At 39.3% G+C, this 15537-nt stretch overlaps 1 protein-coding gene across 8 annotated transcripts in view; it reads right to left on the reverse strand.

The window, feature by feature from the left end:
- Nucleotides 1–4101: 4101 nt before the first annotated feature.
- Nucleotides 4102–15537, reverse strand: part of ESRP1 (epithelial splicing regulatory protein 1) — a 59246-nt gene continuing 47810 nt past the window's right edge. For 2 of the 8 annotated variants that reach the window (XM_082722816.1, XM_082722817.1), the window contains exons 14-16: nt 14505–14655; nt 10061–10170; nt 4102–5567 (exon numbers count right to left, since the gene is read on the reverse strand). In XM_082722816.1, the coding sequence (XP_082578942.1) occupies nt 10096–10170; nt 14505–14655 (226 nt within the window). In that variant the 3' untranslated portion in view covers nt 4102–5567; nt 10061–10095. The remainder of the gene's footprint in view (nt 5568–10060; nt 10171–14504; nt 14656–15537) is intronic. The other 6 variants (XM_082722820.1, XM_082722821.1, XM_082722818.1 and 3 more) reach the window with 3 other exon arrangements.

The raw sequence follows: 15537 nt of genomic DNA on the forward strand, positions 1-15537 counted from the left end.
GCAGAGGAGTGTGGAAGGAAATGAGTTTGTCTAGAGACTGAAAAGAAGGAAAAGGTAGCTGAAGAAGGAACTGGGAGAAATAACATCAAATGGGGAAGATGACTCACCAGGGAGGCTAGAAGCAGAACAAGCTGAGAATTTCACATGGATTTTTTTTTTTTTTTTTCCTACTGTCACCCTAGAGGGGGTGTACAGTTCTTAGAAGTGCTGCAGTACCAGGCTGATGTGTGGAGTGGAGGGAACAAACTCCTATTCCAGGTGCCTTCTCTGAAAGTCCATTTAACATTGTCCTTGGACAAAGACAGCAGATATTAAATTGATAGGAACAGATACTATGCTTGATCTTAGCCAAATGGCTGAGAAGCGGTTCACACTGATTTTAATTTTTTAATTTTTTTATTTTTATTTTATTTTTTTAAGAATTTTATTTATTTGACAGAGAGAGATCACAAGTAGGCAGAGAGAGAGGAGGAAGCAGGCTCCCCGCTGAGCAGAGAGCCCGATGTGGGGCTCGATCCCAGGACCCTGGGATCATGACCTGAGCCGAAGGCAGAGGCTTTAACCCACTGAGCCACCCAGGCGCCCCTGATTTTAATTTTTTAAAAAAGATTTATTATTTATTTGACAGAGAGAGATTACAAGTAGCCAGAGAGGTAGGCAGAGAGAGACGGAGAGCAGGCTCCCCAAGAAGCAGAGAGCCCGATGCAGGGCTTGATCCCAGGACCCTGAGATCATGACCTGAGATGAAGGCAGAGGTTTAACCTACTGAGCCACCCAGGTGCTCCTGGGTAATTTTTTAAAGATTTTATTTAGTTATTTGAGAGAGAGGGAGGAGAGGGAGAGAGAGAGAGGGAAAGAGAATCTCAAGCAGACTCTACGCTGAGTGCAGAGCCCATCTCAGCGGGGCTCGATCTCACGACCCATGAGATCATGACCTGAGCCAAAATCAAGACTTGGACTCAACCAACTGAGCCACCCAGGTGGCCCACATTGATTTTTTTTTTTTTTAAGTTTATTTAAGTAATCTCTGCACCCAGAGGCTTGAACTCCTCTGGGTGGAGTTTGAATTTGCAAGTTCGAACTTGCACACTCCACTGACTAAGCCAAACAGGAGCCCCTACATTAATTTTTTAAAATGTGTTTTTGGTGTTTAATTCTACCATCATACAGGTTGGGGTTATAAAACATTGTCTCAAATTCAAATGTGTAGCCAGAAGCTTTGTTACCCATTTATCTACATTCACTTTTAGAACAGAAACAATATGCAGCTACTCAATAATTCAGGGACTGAATTAGAGGCATGCTGGCAATAACGTAGAAAGGCAGACCCAAGAACACTCTGAAGCCCTACTTTGTGACATTGTAAACAACAAACAGTATTTGTGCTGTGCTCAGAAAAAGAGCCAAGTGGATAAAGGAGCAGCTAGGAGAGTATCAACCACATCACCCAGTCTCCAAATCTTATTTTCCAGGTCCCTCCCTTTACTTTCTGTGAAGCTGTGAGGTTTTACTTGACCGAAAATGCTTCCATTTTCTAGTCTGTCATAATGGCAGTACCTACTATATAATAGGTTGTTGTGAAGATTCATTTAACCAATATAATACTTATTACTGTTGGACATACACGTTCTCGGTAGTGGTGTTGTCAGTCATGGTATATTCTTCCCATATAATGAGTTCCAGCTTGGTTTTTGGCTCCACATATCTCTCCACATTCCACCTAATGGTATTGTGTTGGACTACAATGAAATTAGGGCAAAATATAAATCTAAGATAGGGGCAAGTCAAGTAATTTGCTTCTGAACCTTTTTTCCCTAGGCCCACACATTGGAGTATTGGCTTTTCCTATGTCATTCAACACAAAGGAAGCAGTAAACGTGTAGAAAAAAGTTTTCTCCCTAAGGCACCCACGTAGTGCACTTATTCTTGAATTTCATCATCATCATCATGGCCTTTGGTTTTCAAAGTTTTCTTATTTATTTGTTAGAAACAGAGAGTGAGAAAGAGAGCGCGCACAAGCAGGGGGAGCAGCAGGCAGAGGGAGAAGCAAGCTCCCCACTAAGAAGTCCAATGCAGGACTTGATTCCAGGGTCCCAGAATCATGACCTGAATGAAAGGCAGATGCTTAGCTAATTGAGTCACCCAGGCGTCCCTGGTCTTCAAAGTTCGGATCATCTCCTGCCTACTCTGTGCTTCCTTGCATTAGCACATAAGACTACAGCATGAACAAGTCAGATTTAACCTTGAACTAAAAGCATCCATAAACAGAATTTCCAATAGTTCAATTTTTTTTTTACTCGGGACTCAATCCCAGGACCCTGGGATCATGACCTCAACAGAAGGCAGGGGCTTAACCAACTGTGCCACTCAAGCACCCTTACCAATTTAGTTTTATTCTTCTACTCTTCTCAAGAACATCACCTACTTTAGTGGCTTAATTTTTTTTTAAGATTTTATTTATTTGACAGACAACAAGAGAGGGAACAGAAGCAAGGGGAATGAAAGAGGGAGAAGCAGGCTTCCTGCTGAGCAGGCAGCCTGATGTGGGGCTCAATCCCAACACCCTGGGATCATGACCTGAGCTGAAGGCAGACGCTTAATGACTGAGCCACCCAGGCGCCCTAGTGGCTTAATTTTAAACTTGGAGATCTCTTTATTTGTTTTATTTAGTAATTTCTACACCTAACACAAGGCTCAAACTCACGACCGAGATTGAGTGTCCCACACTCTTCCGACTGAGCCAGCCAAGCACCGGAGGATCCATTTTAGACTTGACCCAAAGGATTTGGTTCAAAATAATCCAATGGGCAAAATGAAAAGAGATATAAAGCAAGATGGGCCTGGAGTTCATCATTGTTGAAGCTAGGTAAAGGGTGCAAAGTGTTCATCATTCTACTTTCATGTCCCCAATAGCTGGGGAAAGTAGGGCGAAGAGAAATTGTGCAATCAGCTATAAACCTGAGACGGAACTTAAGGTCTTACACATATTCTGGTCCTCTTTGTGCTCATATTTTTTCCTTCCTTTACTCCACACCGTTTTTTTTTTTTTTGTTTTTTTTTTTTCTGCCAGATCAGCTACATGAGCACTATCTCAGGGAGGTAAATAGAAAAACAAGTTTAGCACGGGCAACTTCTTGGTTACAGCAAGGAATAGCCCGGGCAATATTGAAAGCCTGCCAGGGACAGAATGGGGGTCAGAATCTCAGCTTGCCGAAGATCTCTGCCAACTCCTTGCAGATGACAGCAGACACCCTAAGGTGAAGTACAAACCTGAAAGGACGGACTCCATTTCTGTAAATAACTCTGAGGACTGGGACTGAATTTCCCAGGTAAATTAAACTTCCTATCCCATGAATGCTTCACAAGGGCTGAGTGAATGCAAATGTGCTGTACAGAGAAAATACAGGTATACTTCTTACCCATGATGTTATAATCCAAATTCTGAATTGACATACTCAAGCTCTGTAACAAGATTATGTATGCCAAGGGGTCCCGACAATATAGAACAGCTCTGAAATAGAACTCAGCCAAGCCTTGACTGTACTCCTGAGGAACAGATAGAATTCAGATTTGAGAATATTGTGGAAATCCATATGGGCAAAGAGCAATTGGAATAGAAGACTGTGTGGAATTCAGAAACAGAGTGCTCCATTTTTTCAGTTTTCTGTGGCTTATGTAGGTTTTTAGATTGTCAAATAGAGCACCAGTAATAAAACACAAGGACAAAATGATCTCGCTGCTGTCACAGTTAAACATTTCAGAACGAAAGTTTCAGTGATTTATGCTTTAAAGGATGGCTGTTTGGGAGGCACCTGGGTGGCTCAATCAGTTAAGCAGCTGCCTTCAGCTCAGGTTATGATCCCAGGGTTCTGGGATGGAGCCTGCTTCTCCCTCCCTCTCCCTTTCCCTGTTGCCAAATCAAATCAATCAATCATTATTTTTAAAAAGGGGGTAGGGTTGTTTGACCTGTACCTGGAGTGCACTTATCCTTGGTGGCTTTTACAACCAGGGGGAAAACCTTACCACTTTGGGAAAACATGGCTTACCCATGCTCTCCCACCATGACCCTAACTCTTCCAGGGATAAAAAAAGCACACATGCTTTGAGATTAAACAGGCGGGTTTTATTATCAAATGTAACAATTCTACGAAAACTCCAGTACCGTGGTTAAGTATTACTTTCTATCTTAAAGTCTCTCAGAGCTTTGGGCTGACAGCATCTTAAGGCATCAAGTATAAACAACTCTTCTTCTGATCTTAAGTGCCAGTTGTCACCAATTTTCAGACCAAATGTTGTGTTTTGTTTTGTTTTTTTTCCTATTGCAGTTAGAGGGCCATTGCTGGTCAGGTGAAGAGGGAATGTTTGGCTCTCCATTCAAGGTGTTAATCAAAAATAATGCAAAGGAAATAAAAATAGCAGCCACAGAAGCCTGCAGGGCATTGCATCCGAACTAAGGACAATAGGAGTTAACTTAAAGACACATGAGCACTTAATCAAATCCTGTTTTCCTCTTTGGAGTTGCACAAGGCAGCAGTACTAGCTAGCTAGTGTCTAATATTGCACTTTTTAGCATAAACACAGCTAAACACACAGTGCTAAACACTGACAGCATCAGTACCTGCTCTAGTGGGCTTCAGTGTTTACCTCTCAGTCCAACATGCTGACTATAATCCTAGGCTTTTAAAAAGTTTTAATTATTTGACAGTTAAGGCATTAGAGAGAAAGTTTTAAGGCTCTATCTTAATATATACAAGCATTCACTTCAGTTAGTATATTGCTTTCTAGAATACACTGTTCAAATATTCTCATTTTACGATATTAAAAACTATGGAATTTCTCTTATTAAAGTCCAAACCATCAGTAATGGGCAAAGTACAATATAAAATAATACATATGAAGCCACAATGTTCAGTTACAGTTTAAACTAGAAATTACTAACTACAGATAGCTGCTTCATTTTTGGTTTCGCATTTTGGCCCCTAGTTCATTCTTATTTACAACTGGTACCTGCTGAGAAAAAAGGAAACTTTGAAGCTAGGAGTGTTTGGTGGTGGGTGCCAGAGGTCTTCTGATTTATCCCAAGGTGTTTAAAAAGGCAGTTGCGTGGTTTAACTGTAAGACTTAAGGATTCCAAGACCTTATTCTTGAATTAGTAAGAGGGCACGCTTGTGCAGAAGACATGGAGAAAGAGAATGAAAAATAGAAACAGCTTCCACGACACGGTTCCTGATGGAGATGGTAGACACTAGTATTTTTTGTCCAAGACTTAAAACTTAGGAAACACCTACGATGCCACATTAGCTGGAAGTAATGGAGTCACCTGATTTCAAATTCACATTTTAAATGCCTATTTGCAATCAGCAAGGAGCCAGGCGTGCTGCTTGCTATAAGGATTTGGCTTCACTGGCTCAAGTTTTTTTTTATTCTACCAAAAGATTGGGCAAAAGCCCACCGTCTAATCATGTTTGCTGAAAATACTGCAGCCTGAGCGTAGACAAACTTCCCCTGAAGTTGCTAGAAGTTGTCATTATCTGACGGCTTCAGGATCACCATACATCTTTTAAACACTGAAAAAAACAAAAAACAAACAATGAAAGGAAATATTATAGTCTCCAAATTTTTCAATTATTGGCAGCTATAAAAAAAATTATTTTGAATGACACAAGGCCTTAAATTTTAAAAAAGCCTTAAGGTAGTCCAAATTTTTATTTTACACCAAAAAAGCTGGCTTTTACATGGCAAGTTTTCAGGGAACACAATGCTGGCAAATGAAGTTTCTGTGATAAATGGCATTTCCACAACTCCCTGCCCTGTGTATTACCATGCATGATCATGTGCATGCTGTCACCTCCACACTTCACTCAGCTCCCTTGTGGAGAGTCCATTTTACAATGTCAATAAGCACACTGACATTCCTTAGTCTGGGTTCCTGAGTTACCACAGCATTCTTCTGATAGTAGAGGCTCAATACCATTGTTAAAACCATGAAGACAATTTTTAAAAATTAAATTCTAATGTAAGAAATTTCAAATAAGGTGAAGCAAAAATATCCAAGTAAGAAGCTATGAGGCATGACATTATAGGAAACATGAACCCTACATGTCAGTGACTAGCTGATGAACAACCTTGATGTGGATTGATTCATTTATCCATACAACCATCCTGTAAGATTACCATGTTATCCCCATTATACAGATGGGGAAATGGAGGCATAGAGCTATTAAACTAGTAAATTTGTCCTATTTAAAGCTATTTAAACTAGTCCAAAATTTGAACACAGATTGGTTCTACTATGCTATTTCACTTAATTTCACTTATACACCACACTTGGGCTCCATGCTCAGTGGTAAGTCGGCTTGAGATTCTCCCTCTCCTGCTTCCCCTACGCAAAGCACGTTCTCTCTCTCTTATATAAATAAAACTTCAAAAAAATTACTACAGGATGCCTCCCACTTCCCCTGCTCATGCTCCCAGGAGTCTTTTCTCACTCGCTCTTAAATAAATAAATAAAACTTAAAAAATTACTATGCGATGCCTGGGTGGCTCAGTTGGTTAAATATCTACTTTTGGCTCAGGTCATGGTCTCACGTTCCTGGGATCAAGTCCTGCATTGGGCTCTTTGCTCAGTATGGAGCTTGCTTCTCTATCTGCCTTTCCCTCTGCTTGTGGTCTCTCTCTGACAAATAAGTAAATAAAATCTTTAAAAAAAAAAAAAATTACAATTTGAAAAAAAATTACAACCATATAAAAAAAATTTACAATTTGGTGGCTTAAAACAACAGAAACTTGGGGTGCCTGGGTGGCTCAGTGGGTTAAAGCCTCTGCCTTTGGCTCAGGTCATGATCCCAAGGCCTGGGATTGAGCCCCACACCGGGCTCTCTGCTTCCTCCTCGCTTTGCCTGCCTCTCTGCCTACTTGTGATCTCTGTCAAATAAATAAAATCTTTAAAAAACAAACAAAAACAAACAAAAAAAACAACAGAAACTTATTCTCTCACAATTCTAGCAGCCACAAGTCAGAAATCAACTTATCATCCAGGATGCATACTCTCCAGAGGCTCTTGGGAACACTCTTGGCCTCTTCCAGCTCCTGATGGCTGCAAGTGCTCCTTGGCTTATGCTGGCATCATTCTAGTCTCTGCCTCCATGCCTGTACTGCCCCCTCTCCTTCTGCCTCTTTTGTAACTATTGTAAGGGTCCACCCAGATAATCCAGGATAAACTCCTTCTCCCAAAATCCTTAATTTACATTTTTGGCCAGATAAGGTAATAGTCACCAGTTCTAGGGATTGGGACACGTATTTCCAACCACCATTCATCCTGCTACAAGTACTTACTCTGCCATGCTCAACGGAAAAGAGTATGAAGACGAAAACTAGAAGTGTTGGCTCTTTTGTTCAGCCTAGTCATAAGCTGTAGGACTCTGAAAATTACCCAGCTTCCTGGGTTTCCTTTCCTTGTCTGTCAGATGGAGCCGTGGGGGCACCCACCCCAATGCCTCACAGTGCTGTGAGAAGACTCACATGGCATTGGAGGTATAAAATGCTTAAACAGCATAAGGTCATCTACTGGTGTAAGAGAGGACTGGTGATGATAAATCCGACTAGTAGTATAGATGAGTTGAAAACAATATATAGTCACAATAGAAGGTTAAGGGGGAAAGAAACTAGGTCCAAATTGCATGAGGGCATACACAAAAGAAGCTGAAAGGAGACATTCGTTGTGGTTATTTCTGGAGGGTGGAATTATTGGAGACTTCTTTGTACCTGTCTATATGTTCCAAATTCTCTAAAATGAGCACATAATACTTTTGTGATCCTTATCTCCCAGGGTTGCTGAGATCATTAAATATCTTATAACTTAGGCCAAGTGTTTCACACAGTAACTCCACGTGACTTTTAAAAAAATTCTCAATATAAAAAGCGTATTAATCTGATATTATAATAAAATGCAAAAATCTGGGTTTTGACAGAGCAACTGATTTGCTATTCTATCCTGACTCCAAGCATAAGATAGAATCAAAGCTGAGTAATGGCTATAGTCAATTTAGGGTATTTCTCATGTAATAGCAGAAAGTTTCATTTCTAATTTAATATGTTCCTTTTTCTATATAGATCTTTATTAAGTTCATAAACAGCATTTAGAGGTTGAACAAAGAACATTTCAAATTACAAAGTATGGACCAAAAAGAGTATCAGAAAATTAAATTAATGTCTCCCATCATTGTGAACTAAACTAGAAAAGACCCCACCTCCCACTGCAAAGAATCTGGGCATGATACTCTTTGATACCCAAGAGATCTTAAAACCTCACAGAAAATGGCAAAGAATCATCACCTCCACCCCAAAACTGAGGTTTCTAAAATCAGAAGGAGAACTAAGAACCCAACTGTCATTTTTCATGGACAACAGTATACTACTGATAACCGTATTTTCCAATTCAGAATCCATATGTTTATGGGCCATAGGCTCCCCAGCCATAAAAATGGTAACAAAATCTGAAGATGGTATGCCAGGAAAACCAATTTCAGCAAACTCAATAATAAAATAATGAAGAAATTAAGCCACACCAATTCCTGATCATGTCCCCAAAATATATTCTCTTCAGTCTCACAAAGAAAGTCAATATCCTTTAAGAAAAGGTTATCGGAGGCACGTGGGTGGCTCAGTGGGTTAAGCCTCTGCCTTTGGCTCAGGTCATGATCTCAGGGGTCCTGGGATCGAGTCCCACATCAGGCTCTCTGTTCAGCAGGAAGCCTGCTTCCCCCTCTCTCTCTGCCTGCCTCTCTGCCTACTTGTATTCTCTGTCAAATAAATAAATAAAAATATTAAAAAGAAAAGAAAAGAAAAGGTTATCAATTAAAAACTATTTTCAAAAACTATCAGGGTTCCTTCCCTCCAGACTTAGACAATGAAACTTAAAAACATTATGTTAACAGAAATAAGCTAATTATGAGAGACAAATAATGTGTTATTTATGAGGTACTGAGAACAGTCAAATGAGTAGAAAGGAAGTAGAAAGGTAGTTGCCAGGGCCTGAGGGAAGAGAGAAATGGGGAGATCCAGTTGGAGAAGATGAAGCTAGATGGTGGTAATGGTTACATAATCATGTGAATGTATTTAATGCCACTAAACCGTACACCTAAAAATATTCTATGTTATGTATAGTTACCACCATTAAAAAAAAAAAAAAGGAAATTGAAAAAAGTATACCCAACTCAACAGAATTACCATAGGACTCAGTGATTCCACTCCTAGAAACATGCCGAAGAGAAATTAAAAACAGGTACTCATAAATATTCATATCAGCACTATTTAAATAGCAAGAAGGTGGAAACAACCCAAACATCTATCAGTAGAGAAATGAATAGATGTGGTATATCCATACAATGGGGTAGTTCAGCCACAAACAGGAACAAAGTACTGAGACATGCCATGTCAAGGATGAACTTCAAAGACAAGTGAAGTGAAAAGCAGCCAGACACGAAAGAGTCACATGTTGTAGGATCCCATTCATATGAAATATCCAGTATAGGCAAATGCATGCAGAGAGGAAGCATGCTGGTTGCCAGGGTCATTTGGGAAGGAAAATAAGGAGATACTGCTTAAAAGGCATGAGGTTTCCTTTTGGCGTTATTAAGAGGTTTTGGAACTAGATAGAGATGGTTGCGCATGTTGTGAATACTCTAAATGCCACTGAATTATAGACTTAAAAGCAATGAATTTTGTTATGCGACTTTTACTGCAGTTAAAGCAAAACCAAAAAAAAGCACACCCAACCTGCATTCCACATGAAATACAGCAAATGGATTCCCAAATAGAAAAGTTTTCCCTTAGCTCAAAATAACATACAACTATTATCCATAAATGTTGCTTAGATACTGTCTTTTTGAATGACACACTGAATTCCAGTTTCCCATTTCTTCCAGGATTTCTGACCCTCTTACATCACACCGAAGAAAAGGGGAAATCTCTCACCCAACTCATAAGAAACGCTTTCGAATTCTTGATCTCTATTTGTTTGGGCCCTTTATGATTAAGCTTTCACACTGTAGTGCCTTACCTTCTTTTCTGAGGATGGTCTAACTGCTGGGGCCCTTAAATACAAACCCATTCTTTGGGTAGAGTCCTGGCCTGGTCATTTGTGTGTATAAGTCCATCATCGGCTGCATACTAAAATGCAAGTTAGAACAAACAGGATCAAAAGATGGACAAACTGCCACTATGGATTATTAGTATTTCAACTGACTAGATCTACCAACAGTATTACACTCTATTTAGACCAGAGGAAACAAAACTCTTGGTATAAGCCACATACATAACCACAAATCCCAAGTCGCTACATCTTATTTAGTATGTCTAAATACCATAAAACTTCCTTTTTAGGAAACTTCCTTCCTTCCTTAGGAAGGAAGTTTAATTGAACACAGGGAGAAGAAAAGAATACTGTGACACAGTCAACACCAAACCTTTCAGATCTTGCTAACGGTACAGTATCCATGATACCACAGGCGCGACTAGATACAAAGGAATTGAGTATCGATTATTTGCAAGGTACTGTACAATAAGCCCAGCATCTGCAAACAATTCTGTGAACTTTAAATATTAGCTGTTATTTGGAACATCAGCCTAATTCTTCAGGAGGACAAGTAAAAATATCAGCCATGAGAGGCCCAAAGAGATACTGATTAAAGCCAGTATTTTTAGAGGAAACAAAAACTAGCACTATGGAAACTGCAAAGCCTTTAACAGTAAAGGGTAAAGCACAGAGCAAATACAGTTAAAGGAATTATGTAAGAATACCAGAGTCCAGAATAAGAGGCCCATCAACTAAAATATAGATATGGGTTTATTTTCACAACCAGAAGGACATTCTTCTGACCAAATATTTTCATGGTAGCTTGTCTTCATATAATCAGTTCTCATTCTATTAATCTCATTCATCAAAATGGGCCCAACCCAGGCACTTTAACTTTGTAAAATTACTGAATTTTTCTTATGTATATTTTTTAATCTCTGCACCCTATGTGGGACTCAAACTCATGACCCCAAGATCAAGAGTCACATGATCTTCCAACTAAGCCAGCCAAGTACCCCTACAAATTAAAGATTTGATAGCAGAAAACATTTCCTGCATTGTCTTTTAGCCACAAGAATTCTTCCCTTTTTATAAATCCTTGCCCTTTCGGCTTCACACCCCCTCTCCAAATATAAAGTATAGAAAAATTAAATTGAAGTACAAGGAGTTTTACTAATGGTAGGAGAAACATACATCTAAAAATTATATTTAAATATAATGTTTATAGAAAATGACACAGGCCATTATTACCTCGACATTTTTTAAAGGCAGAATCAGAAACTACCAAGCAATTTCCTTCGCTCAACCAATTATTACCACGTATTTGCTTAATTACATGACTATATTACATAACCATATAATAATCATAGATAATCAGAAAAATAAATGAAAACCTGCCATTAAATAAAAAATAGCAAGAAATACACCATAAATAAAGACAAACACAGAATTTACAGTTTTTAATCATCCTTCACTGATTTTGTCTTATGGTAAAGCTATACTTAAACAATCTGAAATCCTGTGACTGGCTTATTACGGGGTCGCGGGGAAAAAGACGATATGGACTCTCAAAGCCAGAAAACATGAGCCTTTATGAAAGAGTGATACAAAAAATTTCAGATGCATGCATGTAACTGCCTTAAAGCTAAAATTACTGAAGACACTGGAATAATCTGATATACTCAAAATTGGGTAAGTGAGGTTCCTATGTAATCTTTAAGTATAAGCTTTAGGCCCAACATGAGGCTTGAACTCACACTCTGAGATCAAGAGTTGCATGGTCTCCCGACTGAGCCAGCCAAGTGCCCCAGGTTCCTACATAATCCCAATTCATTGATCTAGTTCATACACGTCAAGCACTTCAGCAGTGAAGGTCAAATGCCTTGAGATGAAGTAATTCACACAATCTTCTTACTTCTGATTATATCAGGTAACTCTAACCTTTAATGATTCCCAAGAAGCTAACAGAAAATAAACTACTACAAACTTCTTTGATCTCAACTCTAAAGCAGGTCAATCTTTTAGCTATCAATGTAAAAATAAATGCTTTTATTTGTTACTGGTAGAATAAATACCTACAAAAGTCAGCCATAGAACTCTTCATAATAAGATCAAATTTGCTTGGGACGCCTAAGTGGCTCAGTCGGATGAGTGTTTGACTTTGGCTCAGGTCATGATCCCAGGGTCCTGGGATCAAGTCCTGCGTCAGGCTTGTTAATGGGGAGCCTGCTTCTCCTGTCTGCAGCTCCCTCTGCTTGTGTTCTCTATCTCTCTCTCTCAAATAAAATCTTAAAGGAAAAACAAAAGAGCAATTTTGCTTCATGTCATATCCAGTTTCTATGTATATGACCACTTAATTCTATTCAGTGTGAAGGTGTAAAGTTGATTAGTCAAAACAAAAAATTAAACTAATTCAGCTGACCCCTAAAACCTGACACTTTGCTTGTAGCTTTCTAGAACTAGGGAACATTGGGAGAAAAATAATAAAAATGTTTATCTTGGTCACATTAAATAATTTCTTCAATAGCTTTCACTGAAAGTCTCTATTCCTTTCATAACCTCATGAATCTCACTATGAAGTTTAGAAAGTAACTTTGTTTAGCCCTGCAAGAGCTCCCAATAGGTAGTATAATGGCTTAGGAAAGAAGCAAAGCATCTCCAATAGTCCCCCTTACCAGGAGTTTCAGTTACCCTCCACGGGAAGCAGAGGGTCCTAATGCAACATCGCCACCCCTAAGTCTTTCCCCTCACTTCCTCTCACCACACAGGCATTTTGTCTTCTCACACCATCTCATCACAACAAGGGTGAGGACAATACAGTAAGATATATAGGGAGGGAATGACCACATTTACATGTCTTTCATTACAGTTGTACTTTATTATTGTTGATAATCTCTCACTGTGCCTAACTTATAAATTAACACAGGCACGCAGGAATAAGAAAAAAAAGCATATATAGGGTTTGATACTATCTGCAATTTCAGGCATCCACTGGGGGTCTCAGACTGTTTCTCCCATAAGGGGGAGATGAAGCATGAAAGACTGTGGACTCTGAGAAACAAACTGAGGGTTTTGGAGGGGAGGATGACGGTGGGGGGGGGGTTGGGTGAGCCTGGTGATAGGTATTAAGGTGGGCATATGTTGCATGGAGCACTGGGTATGGTACATAAACAATGAATCTTGGAACACTGAAAAAGAAAATAAAGTTTAAAAAAAAATGTTTCTCCCATAGATAATGGGGGAAGACTCACTGATTTCTGAAAAGTATCTTACCTCTAGTAAGTATGTATTAAACCAGGCAGCAACAAAAAACAACTCTGTCCAACCTTCCTTAGATTTTCTTCATTTGTCAGAAAATACTCTATGTTAAAAGCCCTTAAGACCATTAGAGTAACTTGGTGGGTTTGTGGTATCTCCACCGAGATTATTTTAGCTGAGCTCCACAATCCTCCATGATTCGTGGATGCCAAGCTCATAAACCCATTCTAAGAGCGAAACAGCCTCTGTAGGCACAACCTGTACAACACTGTACCGTAAATGTTCAAGGCCTATTTTAAGATTTGACAATTATGTCTATAAACACTTTTCAACTCTGGAGAATCAAGCAAAGCTCAGCTCCAAGAAGAAAGATAATTTTTGCTACTGATGCAATTAAGCAGCTTCAGGATATTGATTTTTAGACAACACAGGAAAGGAATTTGGGTTCTAGGTAATTATGTCATTTGTGGAAGGAAAGGTTGCTCAGATGTGATGTCATTGAGGAGACTTTGCTTCCTGCTAAAGAGCTCTTATCAAGAAATTTGTCATTTTTCAGCTTGAGTCAGAAGACAACTGATGGACATCAGAAGTGGTAGAAAAATCCAGTAAGACTGAATGTTCATTTTACAATAATTATAGCAGATTATTTCATAAAAAGCTAATTATCCTACAGCTTATTTTAATAAGTTAGCCTCTAAAGATTCCTTGAGTCTCCTTTGTTTTTTTCCAGGTTAGGCAGAGAGGCCTCACTTTTTAAATACTCAACTTCATGTTTAAGAACTTTTTCTTTTCTTGTTCATCAAGAATTTGAGGAAAACTACTCAATAGCCAAGCCTATTCTACGTGAAAGACCCACAATGCTGTGTGCTCTAAAGAGCTTTCCCAAAGTAGCCCAATTTTCAAAAAAGAGCACCAACAGATTATGTTGAGACAATTAGAACAGCACGGAAAAGCGCTCATCTTGTCAGAGGGGTGAGTCTGAAGTGAGCACTCACATAACTAGTCCCTCTGACTTTGCCTTGGGTTCTTTTTGCCTCTGTAAGCAAATCTTTCAGCACAGGTACACATGACAGGTTCTGAGACTCTGCTTCTTTCCTGGCTGCTGCATTTTTCAAGAAAATCAACTTAAGTAATAAGGGCACTGTGTATTTTTCTTCTTCAAGCTACTGACCTGGTAACCTTGGAAGAAGTTAAGAATTTCCTTAACTCCAGTATTGTAGGCCAGGCCCTGCATTCTGACCACCGTGCCAGGCTGTGGAGGGACGCCGCTAAGATTAGCAGCTGTAGGGAAGTAGCCAAGACTATTGGGCGAACCTGGGGGGCTAAAGGGAGAGAAAGCACAGTGAACCAATAGGAAGAGACAATGTCCAATATTTACTCTAAAAACATTAGTTATTTAAGGAAACTGACTTTCTTAAGATGATCTTAGAATTCTCACTCATCTCTCCCAAGACAAGGAAGAACACCATAGCTGATCTGTCCCACACTTCCAGGAAAGTCAAAAGTTGAAAAGTAGAACAGTTAATATAGAGTTAAGTGCAAGGCTTCCCCAGAGATCCAGTTCTGAGATTCTTAAAGGGACAGTCAGGAGAGAATTAAAGCTTCATAGTCACATAACCACAAAGCACCACTTCCAAAGCCCAGCTCACTGATGATTAACTGGCTAGTTGCCAGAATAGTAAGGCATGAAATTCAAAGGAATTCTAGGAACCACAGCCACAATGACCAAAAATATCCAAAGTTATTGCTCCAAAGAATACACTATTCCACCCATATGTACAAGCAACTGTACAGCACAAAACACAAAGTACCATAGCACTCATGAGTTAGTTCTTCCAACCTGACTAGAGGAGGAAAAAAAAAAAAAAGGATTGAAGTGGGTAAACTGGAAGGCACACATAATAAATTAAATCAATCACCATTAACACAAGGGGAAAATTGATGCTTGTGTCCTCTTGTTCATCTGCAGCAATTACCTCCAAGGAGAAAGCCAACTGAATACATAATCATTCTTCATGTGGCAGCTCAAGTGATTACCATATTGTGAAATTAGTTTCACCCTGTCTCCCACATCGTTGGTTTTTTATCACAATTAGTGGCCAGATACTCATACTTGAAAATACATAGGTGGAAATTTTTAAAGGACCTTATTAGCTTAAAGAGAAATAAAGACCCACAGTTATAGATTATTAAACCTTACAAAT

Source organism: Mustela nivalis (genome assembly GCF_964662115.1).
Source record: "Mustela nivalis genome assembly, chromosome: 2".
NCBI lineage: Eukaryota > Metazoa > Chordata > Mammalia > Carnivora > Mustelidae > Mustela > Mustela nivalis.